A 22921-nucleotide genomic window follows, 5' to 3' on the forward strand; every position below is an offset into this window, starting at 1 on the left:
CCCTTGGGAATAAACCACTCCTGTGTGCCAGTTTCAAGTTCAGAGTCATAAATACTTGCATGACACTAGGGATTTCTTCTGGTCATGGAAAACACTTAACTTATACCTATGTATTTTGCAGCAATAATTTTTTTTTCAGCTACATCCTTCTTCCTAAAGCTATTATAAGTATCTTTTTAAATTTTTTGTGTATTTTTAAAGTTTTTGTCTGCCTTACCCACATTTCATGAAAATGCTCATAACTAGATATGAGATCTTTCACATCATTTGATCCTTTATTAATTATAGAGTTTGACATATAACGTGGTGGGACAATGACCTAGTGGTAGCAGACGTGATTAATGTTTTGTTCATTGAAAAAAAATTAGAATTTTGATTAATATACATTGTTGGGTGGGAGAGAGGGAAAATTTAGTAGGTAGGTAATTACTATGGAGGAAGTAAAATACAGAGTGTATAATTCTTAATCACTTGCTGTGTACTTTGGAATGTATCAGTTGTATTACGGCAAAAACAGTCACTTCCTAGTTGCTGTAGATGAATACCTGTTACGTGCTTGGTAATGTAAAGAAATGATCTAACTTAATCTTCATAGTAACAATGCAATCAAAATATTATCATTCTGAGCTCACAGATGAAAAACATGAGATTCAGAAATACTGAGTAACCTAGCAAAGAGCACTCTCCTCAAGAATGAAAAGGACAGGGGCGCCTGGGTGGCACAGCGGTTAAGCGTCTGCCTTCGGCTCAGGGCGTGATCCTGGCGTTACGGGATCAAGCCCCACATCAGGCTCCTCCGCTATGAGCCTGCTTCTTCCTCTCCCGCTCCCCCTGCTTGTGTTCCGTCTCTCACTGGCTATCTCTATCTCTGTCAAATAAATAAATAAAATCTTTAAAAAAGAAAAAAGAATGAAAAGGACAGGCTCAAGTACAGAACTTTCTGACAACTGAATTCATATACTTTTCCTTGCACCATATTCTGCTACAAAACTGTGTCAAAATATGATATTTTTTGTAAATATTGCAACTGTTCTGTTTATCGTACAATGCAAATCATTTTCAGTATGTGGCCATCTTTTAATTTTTAAACACTTAACCAATAAAGATTTTATTATTATCTGGAGAGCTTGCAAATATGCTTTCCCCTTAAAGTCCAACGCCATGTGTGTTTTTTATTCATTTGCCCATATTTGTAGAATTCATGTGGGGGAGATTAAAGAGACATACAATAAAAGTGTTTTGGCAAAGAAAAGAGTCTATTTGAGGTAAATATTACTATACTTAATGGCTCTTCTGTGTTTCACGAATAATGATAACTAAATTTTACTGAATTTCAGCAGTATTCTGAAAAATTCACCTCATGTAAAGTTTTCAGGGAAGCGTCCAACGTAGACAAAGAAATAAATGTTAGGACAGGATTTTCAGTTGTACCCTTTTCCTTGTTTTAAGCCTAATTTCTAACTCTTCTGAACCTTGAATGTAATTCATTTGTGTGGAAGAGGGAGATCAAACCCTGTTACCAAGCAGCAGTATTTTCCTGTATCTTAGACATGCTACTATTTTGAGAATTGGTTTGCTCAAGTTTTAGAAGGACAGTGGTTGGTGGTGGAGCTCAGTGACGGTACATTGATGGTGATTCTTTTACGCAGAACCGTTCTAGATGGGGGAAACAGTGTGATTTCCTCCAGTCTGCACATCAGATAAAATCCAAGGATGAGAAAAAAAAAACCCTCAAACAATTGTAAATAATCCATCTTGGGATCAATTAATATATCCATGTCGAGGTTTTCCTTACATGCGTGATTCTTGTGAAGAGCTTCACGCTATCTTAGAATAACAGTTCAGGGGCGCCTGGGTAGCGCAGTCGTTAAAGCGTCTGCCTTCGGCTCAGGGCGTGATCCCGGCGTTTCGGGATCGAGTCCCACATCGGGCTCCTCGGCTAGGAGCCTGCTTCTTCCTCTCTCACTCGCCTGCTCTGTTCCCTCTCTCGCTGGCTGTCTCTCTTTCACATAAATAAATAAAATCTTAAAAAAAAAAAAAGAATAACAGTTCAGTTATTTTGATCACTGAGATGAATGAATGAATGAATTCTTAAATATACACTAATTCTCATAATTTTCTTTTTTATCAGCAGATAATAACTACACTCTTCTGAATGGCACACAAGTCATGCACCGTGGTGAAGAGACCAACCTTTGGGTACTCATCGAGGGGTTGGTTCCTTTTACTAACTATACTGTACAAGTGAATGTTTCAAATAGCCAAGGCAGCTTGATGAGTGATCCTGTAACATTTGCAATGCCACCAGGGGGTAAGTCTATGAACAACATTGGCTACATAGCTTCATATAAATGCCCTACTACTTAAGTCTCCACTGAGTGCATGTTTATTGTGAAAATTAATTTTTTTTTTTTAGAACTTAGAGGCTCATCATATTTCTGGTTGTTTGGGTTGTGGTTTTATTTTGTTGAGACCCTTTTGTTGATTTTTTTATTGTTCTGTTGAGACTGCTTTCATCTTGCTCTGTGTGTATGCAGAGGTATCTATCATACACACGTATCTCTTGCTTTGCGTGTTAAAAAGACTGGGAAATTTTGTTTGAGGCTTCATTTAGATCCAAAACTTATATTTTCAGTTTGAGCTTTGGTTCGCATTCCTGGTTTTTTGAAGACCCTTATATATCTATACCTTTCCATTTGCCAAAAAAGGGCAGTGTGCAACAAATAGAAACGGAAAGCTACTCACAAAGACTTGAAAAACTTTAACTTCCATGCCCTATTGATTAGAGTTCAATACTGTCACTTTGATATGTGAAAGGTGAAACAATCCAGATTATTTTTATTTTCACTATTTGTATAAACAACTGACTTAACTTATTTAGAATTATTATTTTGATCTGCAGTCAGCTCCACCCTTGTTTTAACTATTTGTGGGACTAATTGCTAAGAAGTAAACTCCCTCTTAAGACAGGTATGGATAGCCCTTGAACAAAGAAGCATTCCTCAAAATAATAAGATCGTAATTCTCAATGGAGTGTTCAGGAACGTCTGTTTTCTGAAAATAGTAAAGGCAATAGATTCCCGAATACCCTATGGCTGTCTTGCAGCTCAGCTTCAAAAATCAGTGTGCTCTGGACGAAGGAAGAGTGTTGTATGTCATTAAACAGCAGGGCTCAATAAATACCTCTCTCATCACAAAGGGCAGCAAAAGCCTCATCAGGAGAGGACGATGAAGAGTTAATCTGTGGTTTGTATAGAATGCTTCTCCCAAGGAAAGATTTAATACCTGCTGTATCATTAAAACCACTGTTATCTACCTTTCATGACATTATAAGACTTAATGAATAGATGTTTACCAAAACACCTGAAACTCTAAATGGCAGAAGCCACATTGTTTAAGAATGCTTGAAAGAGACAGTTGGCGCTGAACAACACAGTGTCGTATTTTATAAACCAATAATAAAAAGGGATTGAATTTAGATAGGGGCTTGTTTAAAAATTGAGACCAAAAAACTAAAACAAAACAAAATCAGGAAAAGAAACATGAGGTATTCATATCTTCATTTTTTATTCTCACTCAACATGCTGGAAAGGATAAAACATTTGATGACTCTATACCTTAGTACATAATACCCTCTATTCACATTTAGAAATTAAACAGTAATTAGTGCTTTAATGGAGATTTTTAAATTACGTAGCAATACCTTCTTAACAGGATATGTAGGAATTTAATGAGTTATATATTTCTTTTATGGCATTCATACTGATTTAGATGGTTTGTAATTTACAGCAAGTTACATCACATTCATAAAATAGGGCAACTTAATTCATTGTTCATACGCTTAGGAATGCCTAATAATTTAGGGTCAATATCTCCGTGTGCATGTATATATACAATAACAAGCTTCTAATGCTAACTCAGCATATAGTCTGTGCCTGTATCTGTCAGTGGTTAGTAGAAGAGTTAATATTACACAAACAGGAAGAAACTAAAATTTCCTTTCTAACAATACCGTCGAACTAAAGTCAGCTGCTGAGTTTACTTTTACCTCTACTCTGTGGATGCTTATTCATGCCATTATCATGCTGTTCTTCAGGCCCATACTCTCTGGGCATGATGTAATTATTCACTTTCTAAACTCAGAAATCCAGAATTTGGGAGACAGCCCTTCACCAAAAGAGGAAGCAAAATGTCTTCAAAGACAGACAGTGATTTGCTCAAGTTTATTGCAGCCATTAAGACATACTTTTTTTTTCATCATTAGATTGTTGTTGATTACAATTAGGAAACTTATAGCTTTGAAATTATCTTTTTTATGACCTTGTGGCAGTTTAAAGGTGACACCTCATTGATTAAATAGGTTTTAGTTCATGCTTCCTTTTACTTAATGATCTGAAAACATATTATCCTGATTTACACATAAAATCATGCTGAAAAGCATGTGGCATTCACTAGAATATGTGTGTTTAAGTAGAATTAAATTAGTACTGAGAGTTATTAAAGAAATCTTCCATGCCTTTGTCCAGTGAACTGTACTTCATACCGAAATGAATAATAAATGAACCGATGTACAGAAGTGAACCAGCTTATGGGCAGAGAAGGTTCTATATGCTATTTACTTTTCCATGATATTTGGATTGTTACCATTTTTGCTGTTTCCTCGATTTCAGTATTAGGTCTCTTTCTTGGTGATGTGAAATTCCTACTATCTTTCAGTGCTGGATTATGCAAGATTTGTAATGATAATACACTTAGCTATGTTTTCTTCTCTGTAGTTTCAAAATATAATAATAGAAGGTTTGGGCAAAAGAGAAATGCTAATTTTTTTCTTGATCAAATGTTTGCTATCAAATGTGGTCTGGAAAACTGCCTTGACCCCTTACATCTGGCCAAGTCCGACTCATTTTTAAGGTTTCAACTTAGAAATAGGTCCTTCAGAAAGTTGTCTTTTACCAACTGAGGCTGAGGTAGGGCCCATAGGTGTCCTAGAGTACAATCACGTTATGGTGAAATGGCCTGTCTGATGGGACTGTCACAATCACTGGTTATAAGATCCTACACAGCAGGGACTGTTTCATAGTTGGGTTTTGATCTTCAGTGCCTGGACCACACTGGCGCATTGTAGGTGCATAATGAATAATCGGTGAGTGAATGAATCAGTCAGTCCAGATAACTTAATTAACAGTTTTAAACTGTAAGCTCCTCCTTCTACCTGAGCAAACTTCTGTTATAACCAGCTATGGAGAATGTGAGCCCTCTGCACCCTGTTGTCCAATGTAGGAGTACCGTGGCCATGCCGATGTAACTGGGAGCCCAAGACTATAAGGAGGACAGGAGATCAGAGGTTAAGAAATATTCTCAAATCACACCAACCCATTGCTCTTCGATTGCAGCTCTGTGGTGGTTACTAGGTAAGCATAGAATAATGGACAGTTTACACAGGAATTTGGAAATAGAAGTGAGGGAAGGCACAGCATACACAAAATTTTACCCTGGTACATCATCTCTTATTTGATGGCTATGAAATGTCTTATTCAATACCAGTTTTCTCTATTTTTCTGATGAGAAAAAATAATGATGAATATGCAGTTTATACCCCAGTAAAACTGGAAAAAAAAATTTAAAAAACCAGTCTAACAAGATCTGATCTCAAACCCTAGTTAATTTCATCAGATCTCCCTGTTTCATTGCTTTTGTGTTGTCCAAGAAAATTAATTTTATTTAAAAAATAAGGCACTCAACTTCAACTAAACAAGCAAAAAACGTATGTGATTAAACAATCTGATAAACACAAGTTATTTTGAAAATAGAAATTAAGGCAAGTGAGATCATGGAACCAAGAGCTCAGCACAAAAATGTACAGTGGCAAACTCCAATCACACTTTTTATTTAAAAAATTCATTTGAAATATTATTTGGTTAACTGGAGGAGTCTGGGGGGTTATTTTTCCTTCATTTCTGTAGCATATCTCTACCCACTTCTGTGCTCAGGTTTTTTTATTTTTACAACTACTATATTATTTGGTTGTTTGTAATAACATAATGCTCATATTTAGCAACAGGATACTCATAGAAATGAAGAATATATTTAATCTGAGCTCTTGAATAGCATTATAGTGAAGGTTCAAGAGTTCTAGGGAAAAAAATTAAAAAAATAAAAACGGAATCCAAATGTTAATCCATAAATATGAAACTTTCCTGTGACCTTTACCCCTTCAAGGTCTGGAGTTACTAATGGGGTTAGGATTTCAACTCTTAATGGGGCTCAGTGCATTAGTGTTTTGTATGCATGGAATTCAGCATTCAGTTTAATAAGTGGTTGACATTGGTGATGTCCCTTAATTTGCTTAAATCTAATTGGCTCTTTTATCAGTCAAACCTGTATGGATTGGCAATTGATCAGAAAGGGTCAGCCATGACTCTGCATGTAGTTAAAGGATGGAAACCCCCCCCCCCGCCCCCCAGTTAAAGTCACAGTTGCATGATAATAAGCAAGGGAAGAACAAATGAGCTTAGAAGAGGAAGGCAAAGAAGCTTAGAAGTTTTTCAGGATCTTCAAGTTCAGAACAAAGGCATTATAGAGTATATAAATTTTAAATACACTGCATTTTGCCTCCAGACTTAAACCTTTTTTTCCAGATGAACTGAAATCTTGTCTGAAACTGTCTTTGTTACATCAAAGACCTACTCAGGAAGCTAAAAGAGACAGAAGAAGCATAAAAGGGCATAGTTTAAAATGATTAGTGACAAATTCCATACTGACGAGCTAGAAACAGATTTTTTATGAAACTTTTATATTTTTCCAAAAGGAATAATCTTATTCTATTTATCTTTCTCTGAACTGTTTTATTGTAACAGTGAAAGGAATTCAGAGCCACCTGAGTTTGTGAACTTAATCTGGTTTTCTAGGATGGTAAATAACTTGTCATTTATGCCTTCAAATTGATGAGAATTATTATAACCCACAGACTTCATAAAAATACTAAGCTTGAGAAACATGGTTCTTTTCCAAAGGTGGGTTATTAGAAAATCAAAAACTGAGAAAGGCAAAATGGTTGTGAGTGGTTTGTTTTAGAATTTGTTTGAGTTTGTCTCTCCTTCCCTTGACCTCCAGCTCCACCTTCCACCACCTAAAGCAACAGTGAAATAAAACGAGTGCAATCCATTTGGAATTAATAGTTATGCACATTGTAAAAGCATACACTTTGGAATCCGACAAACCTAGATTTGAATCCACCTCCTTCACTCACTGGCTGTGTGACTATGAGCAACCCACAGATATATCTGAGCCTCAGTTTGTTCATCCATAAAACTGGCTCAGTGACAATCCCACTTGATAGAGGATTAAACAACACAATGTGTGTAACGTGCTTAGCACAGTGGCTATCTTGATAAATATTTGGTGCTTGCTACCTTCTTTGTTCTATTTCACTGCTAAGACTCTTTTTGAGCCTCTTGTGATGTTGTGATTCTGAAGAAATACATGCGTGGTCTTTGTCCCCATTTCTGGCAGAGAGTTCCTAAATCCCTTGGAATTTCCTAGGTGATGAGAGCTATAAAGGTGTCTTTTGCTATGTTACTAAGGTGACTTTTGGACCTTTCCTAAGGGTAGGGGCTGGTTTCCAGTGGTATCAAGCAGGTGATTAGAGGGTTGGAACTTTTAGTCCTGCCTCCTGTCCTCCAGGGAGGGGAGAGTGGCTGGAGATTGGATTAATTTCCAGTGGTCAGCTACTTAATCAATCATGTCTGGGTAATGAAGCCTCAGTAAAAACCCATAAGGACACAGTTCAGAGAGCTTCCAGGTTGGTGAACATATGGGTATTTGGGGAGAATGGCCAGTTTGAATCAAGCATGGAAGCTCTGAGCCCCTTCCCATATATTTTGCCCTATGCATTTCCTCCTTCTGGTGGTTCCTGGGTTATATCCTTTGTAATAAACCAGTAATCTAGTGAGTAAATGGGTTTCCTGAGTTCTGCGCACTGTTCTAGCAAATTAATAAAACCTAAGGAGGGGGTCATGAGAACCTCGGATTTATAGCTGTTTTGTCAGAAGCACAGGGGACAACTTGTATGTGTGTGGGGAGAGGGAGCAGACTTGTGGGACTGAATCCTTAACCTGTGGGATTCCAAAATTATCTCCAGGTAGATACTGTCAGAACTGAGTTGACTAATAAGACATCCGGCTGGTGTCCAACACCATTGGAATTAGGTGTGCAGAAGGCTTTTACCTCTGAAATCTGGAAAATGTCCTAAAGGGGGGACAAGTGAAAATCAGAGTCTTTACACATTCTGGGGAGACCTCCTACATTTTGTCCTCCTGTATCCCAATCTCTTCCTACATTTACCTCTCAGAGCACTGACATAAATATCAACAGGCCAGTAGCCCTGCTAAGGGCTGGTTGTGATGTGTATTGGATGATGAAGTAAAGCAAGAAGGATGAAAAGTAATTTTCCTTTTAAAATAGCTTAAATATCTCCCTCCATGACCTCTGGATCATAACGTGCAAATGATTTTTACCTCAAGCTCTCATTGGTTATCTTGGGATTTCAGTGGGCAGAAAAGCAGCACATTTTTTCTTAATAGAATCTCTTCTGTATTCATACCAAGCCACTTATTAGATACAATTTTATGATTATTTTTTATTTCCATTATATGTATATTTTATTCATAAGTAAATGCTTCATAAGTTTGTTAATGCTAGCCAAAAGAGAGGAGTTTGAAATTTTTGCTAAATGTTTTTCACCATTTCCTAATTTTCCTTATATATATTTTTTAAAAAGTTGAATCCTGAAATTGAAAGCGTATTTCATTTTTCATTGACTAGGAAAGCTTAGTAGTCGTTCAGACAATGCACTTTTGAATAACTAAATGAAATCTTTGCTTTTCGAAAAGAAACATAATGTTTGCTCAATAATATTGCTAAAAGAATAATTAAAATATGTTAGCCACTGATTTTTCATAGGTTGAAGTACAGAATTAATTTTTGTTTAGACATTTAAACACTGGAATGCTTTTACATGTATCTATTACTATGTGACAACCCCCCCAAAAAACTAGCAATTTAATACAACTATTCTTTATTATTTCTTGTGATTATACAAATTTTCCATTTTGGAAAATAAAATGAAGTCTCCTAGAAAGTATACTGAAGCTGCAAAATTTTGCCCTTGAACCAGAGTAGTTGAGTATCCATCTTGGTATGTTAGAGTAAACGGAAATTTAAAAAATTAATCCAGTGAATTAGTTAAGAGTAGGTAGGTAAAGAGAGTACCTACTGTATACCAGAGGGGAAAAGGAAAAGCATAAAAGGGGAGCTGAATGATGATCCACCCTAGGCGCTGTCTACCTCCCGCAGGGAGGGGACAGTGCTATCAAATTCTTCTCTGAGGTTACACATAACAATAGATCTGCCTTTGAAAGAAAAGAGAAAGAAATCATTGATTATATTCCTTCAGTTGATTAATAACTGAGTCTGAAATTTTTGGCATGACTTGCTCAGTGAATTTATTTTTCTCCTTCAGTTTTTAGAGGAAAGTACAGAATTTTCTCTCCTTTTTTTCTCCTCTCAATAGAAATCCCTAGGACCATTTAAAAGCAGTGGTGTGAGTAATGCTATGGACCAGCCATAAGGAGAATGGTATCATTTTATGACAAAATCTCTAAGAGAATTAGAAGCAATTAGAAGCTCAAAGAGCAGGGAGAGACCAAACAACAACACAACAACAAAAACCCCACAAAAACTAATAAGAATTGCAAAGGCAAACTCCATTTTATCTCACACTTGCCTTATCTGACACAGCCTTCATTTAGCACTGAGAACTACAAACTATTTCTAGGCTTTCTGACATCTCTATTTAGTACAATGCCAAGATGCTACTTTTTTGTGTTTTTCGGAAATTAACAGTACTAAAATTGTAAAAGTTTACTTGCAGTGTGCAAAGAAGGATTCCACCAGCACGTGTTTTCTGGTTTTCATCTGCTTTGGATCCACGTTATTTGCAAGATGTTTAAGTAGAGACTTCACTGTGCAGTTGGCCATGAGATGTCTTAAAAATGAAGAGAATACAAAGGAAAGGAAATCTTTAAAATAAGCTGTAGTTAAGAAACCAAAATAAACAGTAAGCTAAGATGGTCTATTACCTTATTCAGGCGGGTCCAAGGAAGGATGAGATTAACTGCCTTTTCTGATGTAAAAGTCACAATGAAGATACAAGATTGTGAGACATAGCGTTCTTTAAAACAGCAACATTCCACCGTGTAAACAGATGGTTTGTCTTTACCTTCAGTATATGAAAAGCGTCACGAATTATATTGCCTTCAGCTCACACACATTTTAGAGTAGTCGTGCATAATGTACCACTGTGCATGTCTTCCAAATGTGCTGTTTTCCTCCTGGGAAAACCAACCTGTTGAAAGTAATGAAGTAGGCAGATTCAATGAATAAATAGTATTTAAATTCTTAATAAAATAAATAGTGTACTTTTGAAAACATACACCAGGCCATTTCATTTAGCCTGTGTTCAATTCCAGGAATATTATGCGAACAGAACCGAAGTATTTATAACTCTCAAACATACTGTCAGATGCTTTCATGCAAAATCTTACCTTAACCATTTTTTAGAATTGTTAGTTCACTTTGCTCTTTCTGTGTGTGTGTGTATGTGTATGTGTGCGTGCATGTGTGTTTGTAAAATTACATGACATAATCCAAGGAGAAGCATAAATTTCTATATCATAATTTGTGAAATTTTCCTCACTTTGCATCTCACCATCTTGACAATGAGCTTCCTCCTTATAAAAACACTTTAGAAAGGGACTAACTTCTGAGCCATGGAGAAGATGGAAGCGAACTTTGAAGTGTGCTTACCATGGACTCAACAAGCCTCCAGCAAAGGGCTGCCAGCTTCCCACATTTGCATACTCTCCTGTGGTTTGTGTAGAAATACACACGCCCACACACAATTAAGTGCTATCTTTAGAGCATCCTGGGGCAAGAGAGAGAGACCAAAAAAAAAAAAAAAAAGAAAGAAAAAGAAATCACATTTTTCCTACTTTACCAGGGGAGAGAGGTGGGAAGTATTATCTCTTTAAGTTCCACTGATATTTAAAAATCATATTTTTTAAAAAGAATAAGTACAATTCCCCTTTCTGTTTTTTTATCTTGGTATAAAGGTTATCTATAACTTTAAGGTTAAAAAAATCATGTCTGTCTGACTGGCTCTGCAGTTTGAAAGCAACTTGAAGTTTTATTTGAATTCTTATAGTGCCCTAAAGAAATTTCTGCTTTATTTTTTAAAAATAATATCTTATTCTTTCTTTTTACCTTTGTTATCAAGACAGAATTTATGCCTGACTTGCATAAAATTCTATGAACATTAACTTGTCTGTATAGACACTTTTACAAAAGGAGACAAGTTCTTAATATACCTTAAGTACTTAAAGACCATATTTACTTTTCATTCATTAGGAACTTCACGAATATCCTTATTGTATCTCTACAAAGGGATATAGATCATCCAGAGTCTAAAGGCTCTAGGATTTTGTAAAACCTTAATGAAGAATAGATTGTGACAACAGTAAACAAATTCACTGCAGCCACTATGATATTCATGATTATTAATTAACTGGGACAAGTGAAACTAGAAATGTGAGGGCATCTAGTGCATACTTTATGAGAGCAATCCTTCTCTTTACCCTTCAACAATCATTTTAGAACTTATACTGTCTTCCATTTTTATTTAAATGTCTCATATGTGTGTATCATGCTTATCTACTAGAGTCTAAATCCATGCTAAGGACAAAATGTGTGGATGAATAGTTGTAGATAAAGGAGTTATAGTGGATCTGCTCTCTCTTGCTTTCTTTTTCTTTTTTCCCCTCCCTCCTTTCCCCCTTCCCCCTTCCCTTCCCTTCCCTTCCCTTCCCTTCCCTTCCCTCTATCACCAAGTCTAGCCAATGAGAGCATCATATTCCCTTGACCACAGTGATTTTTTTTTCAGGAATTATAGATATTTCAATTAGAGGTAGGTGATCCAGGAAATCAGTAGCCAACAGCCGTATATGCTGGGTTCTGTGTTTGAATCTGGAATTCATTTGAATCTCCTGCAGGTCATTTTGCTCCTCAAGGACTCTGAGAATATAGCCAACATGGGAGAAACCTGAGGAGATCTGAGAGAAGGAGGTAGGCTGGATTCTGGAGACATCTCTTGACACCTTGAATCCAGCTCTGCCTGAAACCACCTGATTCCCTAGATTTTTTATTATAAGAGCCAACCCCTTTCATTATTTAAGCCTGTATGTGTTGGGTTTTTGCCACTTGAGAACAAAAGCGTTTAAAGCACAAGATGCTTGAGAGAAAGGAAAAAGAGTAGAGAGCATTTAGATAAGCCTCTTAGCTCCTTGAAAATAACACCAAACTGGTGACTCAATATACGTGTTGGCTTCTGTTTCAGCTGTCAGATGTGGAATCCTCAGGAAGCATACCTGAGGTGAAATGAAATAATAATGACTAAAACTATGGAATTGCTGACCCCATTCTGAAGGTCCTCTTCAAAGCCACTTCATGTAGCGATTTTCTGAGACACTTCTCTATTTTCACATCTCTGAGCCTTGAGCTCTAGCAATGACTCTTGCACCAATTAGCTATTAGGTTTGCTTTAGGTAACTTCACTTGACTCTGATGCTGGTTTCTCACCACTAAAATGGCAGATTTGAATGAGACCAGTGGTCTCCACAGTGTGATCCTGGGAGGGGAGTATCAGCATTACTTGGGAACTTGTTTGAAATGCAGATTCTGGGGGCGCCTGGGTGACTCAGCCAGTTAAGCATCCGACTCTTGGTTTTGGCTCAGGTCATGGTCTCAGGGTCCTGAGACCAAGCCCATTTCCCTGCTCAGCAGGGAGTCTGCTTCCCTGCTCTCTCTTCCTCCCCCTGTCTGTGTGCTCTCTCTCTCTCTCTCTCAAATAAATAAATATTAAAAAAAAGAAAAAGAAATGCAAATTCTAGAGTCCCCATACTCAATCTTCTGAATCAGAAATTTGGAGGGTGGGGCCACACAATCTCTATTTTATTAGATGCCTGCCTCCCCCGCCCCCAGTTTAATCTGGATGCATAGCCTACCTGGATGCATGCCCTAGTTTCAAAACCACTGAACTAGATCATCTTTAGAATACCTTCGAAGAAAAAAAATATGATGTGATCTTGTCTATGATTCTGTCACACTTGCAATTGAGATACAGAATTGCTAAGGGAAAAATAGGTGGAACGGGTGCTTATGCATAACTTGGCTTTAAATATAGAAGCTCCATTCTCAGTGCCGGAGGTCTTCCCAGTATAAGGGAGCTGGCCTGTTTCTCAGTCTCCCTGAATGGGACAGGAAGAGATACCATGGATAACTGACTCCAGATGTTGAGTTCTACCTGTGGCACCAGAAAGCAACAGGCAGGAAGTTTTATACACTGAGAAACACTAATCGGCCCCACTGTGAAGACGCTGTCAGCTAAATTTCCTCTGCTCTTCGATTCCTTCACAGAACATCTGTTATAAGGAACTCCACGTAACTAAAACCTGAGTCTCTTCCCTCTGGGGAATTTTCTTTAATGAGCGTCTTGTGGCTGTATCTCCGCTGTGGGGTTTTGAAACATGTTCCTCAAGTCAGTTACATCTTCATCCTGAATTCCAGGATTTGCTGGCTATTAGACCATTCATGGTTGAGATTTTTCCTTCTAAGAGTTCACAAATACAGTTCCACCGAGGAGGCTGATAAAGTCTCCAGTTGCCTGAACAATTAAGATCATGTAATCGTTTATTTGATAAAAATAGTGAATCTTTGCTGTAATGATTACTCACACTTAGATGGCACTTACTAGGTGCAGATACTCTTTAACATATACTAACTCATTTAATTCTCACACACTCTTTGAGAGAAGTGCTATTATTATCCCTATTTATACATGAGATTGTCTTGCAACTAGTTTGTTAAGGTCATGCAACTAGTAAATGGCAGAGACCATATTCAAACCTAGAGCCAGAAGCCTGGTTTTGAGGCACTGTGCTCTTTCATTTGAAGTACCCTCCACTGATGGCTCACATCCTCTCTTACAGTGATAGCACAGATTTCTAGGCTCCACTAGTCAACAAGCGTCCGAAGATGTGGCTTGACTCTACTGTTGTGCCAAATAGAGTTCCAAGGGTATTGTTTGGGTGAAATACCAGGTGTTCAAAACCTGTTGCTGATGAACTGGAGAATTTCCCTCAATGAACAACATGACCCATGCATTTTAAGTTGACATTCTAATGAGAGGGGGAAGAACTCAGTTAAAACAGATATTTTTACAGGCTTATAAAGAAGCATTCAGCAAAAGCAATATTATGTAGTCTATACTCTGAATAGATAGCAAAAGTTAACCAGTTGGATGATCCTTCCCCAGCAAGGATAGAAGTATTTGCTTGCCCAGCAAGTATTTTGACCAACTTCTTTCATATTTGCCTATGAATTTCTAAGATGAATTCTAATTAGATGAAAAGAATATTGAAATAACCTCTATTTATTTGTTTAGGAGAACTCATTTCACTTTTCTGAAAATACTTCTCTTTCTGAACTTTTAGTACTCCAGTGACGTGCATTATCATTTACACGTCTTTCTTTGGCTTGTAATACAAATTTAAGTTTTCTGATCTGTTTTTCTGTTGGCAGAGGCTTTTGTATAGGTATGAAACAGAAAATCTCATTAGTACTTGTTCAAATACATTTACCCAAAACATTAGTGTGTAACAGTGGTGTCATTATTGCTAATTACTAAGTTGTCCTTTCTTTGGGCCTATATTAAAATTGAATTCTTTGTGTTAATGCCCTCTGTATCCCAAGGGAAATGAATAGATGTGATCTTCTGATTGTATATAATTTGCACTCTTATAAAGAGAGACTGAATTTATCTAATAATGTTAATATCCGAAAATAAAAAAAAAAAACTTTATTGAAAGAAAGAGAGCAACGAAGCCTATATTTGTAAAAGAAGGGTGAATGAATCCTTTCTCCCTATATTAAAAAAAAAATTTCCATGAACATCAGATTAAAAACACAACAGTCAGATGATGACATTTATTCACAAGTGGAATATTGGAGCACCCAGGAGTGTGAACAGTGTGAGTGTGTAAGAGGATCCTTGGAGCGGTCATAGGAATGACCCTCTATGTCCTCTGAGCCATCAGAGGGGAGCACTTGCCTCATCGGAGTCTGTAGTAGAGGCCACGGCCACACAAAAAGGCTCAAATCTTGCTCACACAGTTGACTCTTCAAAGGCTCAAGTGAGCCCATCTCTTAAATTGTGCATCTGTTAAGCACAGACGCTGCAGTGTCTTTCCAACTATCTGAATTTTAACTTAACCACTACCTGCCATCCCCAGAGTGTCCATGTACTGATTGTGTGACCTCGAGGACATTACCTCCTCTCTAGGCCTCAATTTGTTCATCTGTAACGGGAGTTCATAATCCCATCACCACCCTCAATGGGTTTTCACAGGGGACAAGGGATGTATACACACGGAAGATCAGGGGAGTACAGAAGTAGGTGCTTGACGATTTGTTTGAAGAATATAAAATATGATACATAGTAAGCACAAAATATATACAACCTATCACTATTTAGGTTGAAAATTAAACCAACCTCTAAGCATCTAAATTTTTATTTTCCTTGATGATTCTAACAACTGCTTTTTAAAGCTAAATGTAAGGAAACAGCAGACTGGTTGTGGTATATTAAATTATAAGTGAGGACTAATTTGAGGATCAAAGGTGCTCTTTGGGGGATATCACTCGACTGGTAGGAAAAGCATTAGCTGTCTCCCTCTGTCTCATGTACTTGTACTCTCTGTCTTGGAAATATCCTTCCCCACAGTTTCAGAATCTTGATGTTTAATTTAACACAAAGGTCTTTGAGAAGCACAACAGGGGGTTGTTCCTGGTAGTTCTGGCATTGAGGAAATTGAAATGTACATGTTTTTTCTCATTTATCAAAGACAGGCAAGAATCTAAACTGACATTTTATATCAAATGAATTATGAACTGTGTACTTTGTACCTAAGGGAACAACAACTAAATTAGAGTTTGGGATAAAAAAGAGAGAGAGACAAAAATAGGTTTTTAATAAAACATACAGTAATTTCTATTACTCTGTCTGATGCTGACATGGCCAAACATCCACTCGCCAGTTATTTTGTAACTGACAAATGGATATAGGCTACTCTGAAATCAGTAAGATTTAAATATATTTCTCAGAAAGGATTAGACTAAACTTCTTCTCATGTAGCTAGGCTTCATGAACAGTGAAACATTCTTGATAATCTAAAGTTAACTTTTACCTTTTTGTCAGTGCTCTCTTTCTTAGGAAAAAAAAATAACATTTGCAAGTTCTTTGTCCAGAAAAAATATAAGATTAAAAGTTGCTTGAGGAAAAAATATAGTATGTAAGATAAAACATGCATGAAAGTACGTATTCTATATCTCCTCTATTTATCTGTAACCCCCTCACACACAAGCAAATTATCCTAGTGATTAAGAGCATGGATTCCAAAATCAACCAGACTCGGTTCAAAACTTAATGTCTCCTCTTACTAGCTATATGACTGTGAGCAAGTGATACAATCATACTTTGCCTCAGGTTTTTCTTTCCATAAAATGGGAGAAATAGTAGTCATAAAGTTGACACTGAGAAAATTAAGTATGATAAATGCTTGCAAAGAATGTAATACAATGCTGGACACATAATAATTGGTTTTTGCATTGCGAAGTTATATCCTTCCCACTGTATGTAAGAAGATTTGGATAGCAACAAATTAGCCCCCCACTTTTCAGTGTCTATTGATTCCTGATATATAGGAAGCATTCGATTAAACTTTTAAGGTGAAGGAGGATCCTGTCATGTCTGTGCAATATACCCAATAATCATTTTTTAAATTACTAATTGAAGATTCTTGCAAATTAGGGATGACCTATGCTTTCTTCTTCTAGGCAAAGCTATGTTTTGATTACTATGCTGTTGGTCAAAAGTAGTAGATATTCTAATTTGTGCTACATATAAATTAAAGAAGTGTTATTAATATTAATACATTTGTTTCTACGTCTTAATTTCCGCCAAGTCTGTAAGCCTGAAACTGACAAATTTCCTTTGTATGAATACCATATACTTGCTGATACCTATGCTACACTGGATAGCAATTGTGTGCCTAAATTACTTAAAACAAATAACTCACTAATATCCTGATTACAGATTTTCATCACATGAACTTAATGACGTAGTTATTAGTCATTATTGTGGTCAAATGAGTGTCAATTTTTTATTCTCAAATTTTCGACTACTTCATGAGCTGAAATCAGTTCTTAGAAGTCTTTCAGGACTTAGAAGTCCATCAGGATTGATGATGACCATTATTTTACTCTCCCTAATAAAGAATGTGAAATGAATGGCCTACTGAGGTGTAAGGGATGCCCCTTACACAATCTTGTGTTTTGAGAATAGATCTAGTTATTAGCTGAGTAATTAATTAATCAACTTGAATATTAGATCCAATCCCATTGTTAAGATGACTTTTATGACCAATCCCCTCTCGTTCTTTCATTAAATGACTAAAATTTTGTCAGCTATTTAAAGATCACTTCACTTCTTGAAATCCTAGAAGAGTAGATTCAGTGGCACTATAAGAAAGAATACTGATTCTAATTGTAAAATGCAATAGTTTGTTTTCTTAACTAAGTTTTTTTTTAACTATTGTTCTTATTGGGCACATTCAACAAGGGAATATTTTGTGCACTCTTTCTAAAGAGAGTGGCTTTGATGTAGCTTGCATTTACTCAATGTTAAAACTGTTTATTAACCTTGTTAAGCACATCTATTTTTAATTTTACAAAAGTAAGATTCTTTAGAGAATTATTTTAAATGAAGTGAATGAACAATATTTTAACTAAAAATAGGATAGACTTAATCCATTAATATTTTTGTATATGTTTTAAAATATTTTTCCAGTTGAAGATACACTCTACACAAAGGGCTCAAGTAATCAGATTCTGAAGGAAAAAGAATTTAATCTATGCTGCCTGGAAACTAATTTGGATGAATATGATGGTATTCAAAATAATAGGAATACTTAAGAATACTCCTAGGAATACTAAGAGGAATTCAAATGTCACAAGCAGGGACTTAAATAGAGTGTCTAAATCTAGGATACCTACAAGGGAAAAGAATAAAATTTGGTTGGTGGTTTGAGATGTAACAAAAAAAAAAAATTCTTCTGGGCATTATGACCACCAACTTCAGAGCTTCTAATTAGTCTGACAAAGTGACAGTTCCACATTCTAGTTGAACAAATAATGTATCTAATGAAATTCAAAATCCCTATTTTTCTTTGAGCACAATAAGCTACATCATTCACAGCTTCGGGGTATTTCAAAATTAACAGAGGATGACTTCAGTCTGTCTGATGTTTCCTGGTTAACAAATTCACTGAAACTGTCTTGCAGAGTAATTTTAAGCAACACTTTAATCTTAAACCACAAAGGGAGGTGGAGTTGGAGGTATGTTGCCTTGGTCCTATGGATGCTAATGTGAAGTAGAATCTTTTGTTTCTCAAAATGGTCAATAGCAATTAGTATTCAGTGGTGTCTTTTTATTCTGGTGCCCTTGACCCACCTCTGCCACCCCTTTCTATATTACTCCTATTATAAACTGTAACTGGGGATATCCTGGCTTCTTTTCCATTCTAATTAAAGTGTTCTTGGCGAACACAGGGACAATTTTTCATTTCATGAAGAACAATTACTAGAGCTAGGTGAGATCTGCCAATTGGGTTGCATGTAACTTTTGACAAATATTTGCACCAATTTTGACTGATGTATTCTCACACCAGTGAAATCTTGGTGAGATTTTGGATTTACCTCAGAGAGGTAGACCCAGATGAGTCAGTGAAAGACCAAAGATAAATGTCATACCATCTTCAGGTTTTATTCAATAATGTATTGTATGATATTTTATTTTGTCACTGACCTGAGAGGTAAATGATGGTTTTTTTTTTTTTTTTACAAAAATTTATTTTATACATATGCTTTCTTCTTAGGGCTTTTGTCCTAAATACTCTTCTATTACACTCGTAACAACCTTGAGAAAATGTCATCGTTTCTTGAGTTTGGGTCTGTAATGCCTATGGGCACTGTTACACGTCTTATTTTTCTGTTCTTCTCTGGAGACCTTTCTGGGAACTTTTAGAAACAGGGGTGCTTTGACAAGTAAGGGGGAAAAAATCCTGATAAAGAGATAGAGAGACTGAGACAAAGTAGGACAGAAACAGTTTCTCCAAGTATCTACCTCCAAATAAACCTCCTCAAGATTTAAATGACATGGTTATTTAAAAACAAAAAACAAAAAACAGAACCTTCAAAAATGTTTTACTTCCTTTCGAACCTCCTAGCTCTAAGATTTCTCTGCTCCTCAAAGCAGTATCCAGACTCCAAGTTGGTTCTTGGAGGTAAAGGAGTCTAGCCACACTCTGCCTCGGAGAGGAGTCAAGGTTTCGACGGGGCTAGGTAACTAGAAAAGGCATTGTTTAAAATAACAGTAGGAAGCTTAGGTATTGGAGACAGGTTGCTGGATTCAAACAGCAGTCAACTACTTATTAGCTCTATAATCTATGTAAATCACATATCCTATCTGCTCTTGTCTCAATATTTGTGTCTTCCCAAAATTCATATGTTAAACCTAACACCCAATGTGATGGTATTAGGAGGTAGGAGCTGGGGGTGTGATTAGGTCATGAGGATGGAGCCCCATGAATGGGATTAATCCTTTCAAAAAGAGGCCTTGCCCCCTTCCACCATGTGAAGACACAGCAAGAAGGTACCACCCATGAGTCAGGAACTGGGCTCTCCCCAGACACTGAATCTACTGGTGACTTGATCATGGTCTTTCCATCCTCCAGAACTGTGAGAAATAAACTTCTGTTTATTATAATCTGTCCAGTTTATGGTATTTTGTTATAACAGCCCAAACAAACTAAAACTTTATCTAAGCCTCCCTTTTCTTGACCCACCCCACTTTACACATGGGACTATTATGAAGATTAAATGTGATAATTTGTATAAAGCATTTAGTTCAGGGCCTGGCATACAATAAATGTTTAAAATTAACTCTACCATTTTAATATATTTATCTTTACTAATGAATATCAAGATGTTAGCATCTTTTACAAGGCAGTTAACCAAAGTTATTAAAGTTGTCAATTTGTTAAAAACCCTTAATATAATAAAATCAAAATCTTTACCAAAACTTTGAACATTGTTCAGCCTTCATTCATCCAAAAAACATTTACTGAGCTCTTTCTAGTTGCCAGGAATAATCCTAGTTCCTGGGCTAGAAAGATTTCTAGAACAGATATAGTGCATTCCCTCCTGAGATTGGAGGCTGTGGCTGCCATTTTGTTATTGCTTATAATTGCATTTACTGCATGTTCTGGATGGCACTTGGAAATCTCTGGGAAATACTGGAATGAATCAGGAGTACTCGGAACTTGATTTTACTTTACTGGGGAGGGTTGGGGGGGTTGCTAATAAACTAATAATATGTGTTTGTAAACAATGAAGTAAGACAACTATATGAATATTGTTAGGGTTGACGGATAGTTTTTTTTTTTTTTAAGATCTCATTTATTTATTTGAGAGAGAGAGAGAGCATGAGAGAGTACAAGAGCATGCTCCTGGGGGGAGGGGCAGAGGGCGAGAGAAGCAGACTCCCCACTGAGCAGGAATCCCTGACCTGGGGCTCCATCCCAGGACCCTGAGATCATGACCTGAGCTGAAGGCAGAGGCTTGTCAACTGAGTGAGCCACCCAGGCGCCCCAGTCGACTGTTAGTTTTAAGTACAAAGTTGTATCTTATTTATTTAATGAGGTATTGTAAGTAGTTATTTTTGGAATTCAGAAAAATTAATTGATTTACTGCCATTCTCTTATAAAATGCAAATTTTTTCATTAAATAATTAGAATCCATTTTAAGCCCAGCTTCTTAAGTATACAGTCCCATAAAATGAAAACTTGGGATAAAAGAATAAAAATAATTTTTTAATATAAAATAGTAAAGAAAATTGAAAGTTCTTAAAATAATTTAAAAATTTTTTGATTGGTAACTCATATTTCATTTTTGGTTGTACCTTGCCTCTCATGCATCTCAGAAATGAATCTGGTACTTGACAACAACAGCTAAACTCAGCCTACATTTTGTAGTATAATTTTCTGATCCTTTGTTTTATTATTTAGCCTTGTTTTCTTGTTTTTTATTTTAAGTGTTTTAAAATTATATTGGGAATTAGGCAGGTGAATAATTATAAAATCTATCTATGACTGGTTTTTTCCCTCTTATCGAGACTCTAATGACATGAATGTTTATTCTTTATTGACCTGCATAAGAATGATCTATACGAGGTAAATCTAAAGAAAACAAATAGCTGGGAATGTTAAGTAATTGGATTTTTTTTAATATTCTGTACTCAACTTTTATGAAAAAAATCAAATCAAGATATGTAAGTAACATGATAAGTCTATTTATTGCTTTCAAAATCTAATCCAGTCAATTCACCAGATAGTATAGTAGCCACCATCTTTCCCTCCCCCCTCAAAATGTCTGGCAAAACTAAACTGGATAATGTTCTTTCTCTGCTTTAAAAAAATGATAGAAATCAAAGATTTTCTGTTTTCTTAGTATAAATTTCAGACTCCTTACCTGGCTTACAAGACCCTCCAATAGAGTACATGCCACCTTCTTTGAGTCCCTCGAACAGTAAGTTCTATGTCTATATCACCTTACAACTGCTGGTCCGCTAATTCAGCAGAATCTTAGTCCTTCAATGGGTCCCAGCTTAAATACCACTTCCTTAGAGAAGCTTTGCCCTTTCAACCAATGTCAAGTCAGCCTCCTCTAATAATCCCTTACAGCATAATGTTCTCCTTCTAAGCACTTTGCATGTTTAACCAGATTGTTTTATATTTGTTCAATGCCAGCCCTCCTCCATTTGACAATATTCTCACATCTGTAATGGTGGAGACCATGGCTATTGTGTTCTCTTTTATGTACCCAGCACCCAGGAAAATGTTGGCAAGGGAGGAAAGGAGGAAGGGTAGATGAATTTTTCAGAGAATATAAAAATAGCAATATAATTTTATCATAAATTTTTTAATCCTTCTCTATTTCCAATATTTATAGCTTGGAAACTACATAGTTAACAGGAAATAGGATGGAGTTTTGAGTCAAAATACACAAGTTTGAGTCCAACCTGGCACTTCAGACAATCACAAGGGACTGTAAAAGCAATGCAATACCCACACCATTTAATTCATGGTGTGATTGTAAGATCAAATGAGAAAATGTAGGTGCATTTAAATGTTAATTGTTATTGTTGTTGTTTTGAAATGAAAACTTTAGAGTTTTCTGAATTAGCGAAAATATAATGTTTCATATTATTTTAATATATGCTGATACATTTAGTATAATTTTCTAAGCTTTTGAAAATTTCCCTATCACCAGAGCATCTCAATAAGTGTTCCTCTCCTCATATTTAAACTTTACCTCCATAAAATAAAACAAAATAGACTTTGCCTCCAGACCACATGACTTCCAGCCTAACTTTTAACTCCACTTATATGAAGAAGGGTGTGGTTAAAAGCACAATCTCTGGATTTGGGCCAGTCAGGGATATCTGATATCTCTAAACCTATATTTATCTATAAAATGGGGAAATAATACTAACTATATCAGAAGAATATTTTTAGTATTACAAGATAATGTATGTGAAATACGTGGTAATATCTAAATTGATGAATGCTAATTATAAATGAAAAATATTAAAAAAAATTTTTTTTGACTAAAATGTAATGAGATCTTCATC

General features: G+C 36.2%; 1 protein-coding gene across 1 annotated transcript in view; it reads left to right on the forward strand.

The window, feature by feature from the left end:
- Positions 1–22921, forward strand: part of USH2A (usherin) — a 676781-nt gene that overhangs the window by 401394 nt on the left and 252466 nt on the right. Inside the window, exon 37 of the mRNA XM_040636016.1 lies at positions 2132–2311. Coding sequence (XP_040491950.1) covers positions 2132–2311 — 180 coding nt within the window. The remainder of the gene's footprint in view (positions 1–2131; positions 2312–22921) is intronic.

This window comes from Ursus maritimus, unplaced genomic scaffold, assembly GCF_017311325.1.
Source record: "Ursus maritimus isolate PB19 unplaced genomic scaffold, ASM1731132v1 scaffold_2, whole genome shotgun sequence".
NCBI lineage: Eukaryota > Metazoa > Chordata > Mammalia > Carnivora > Ursidae > Ursus > Ursus maritimus.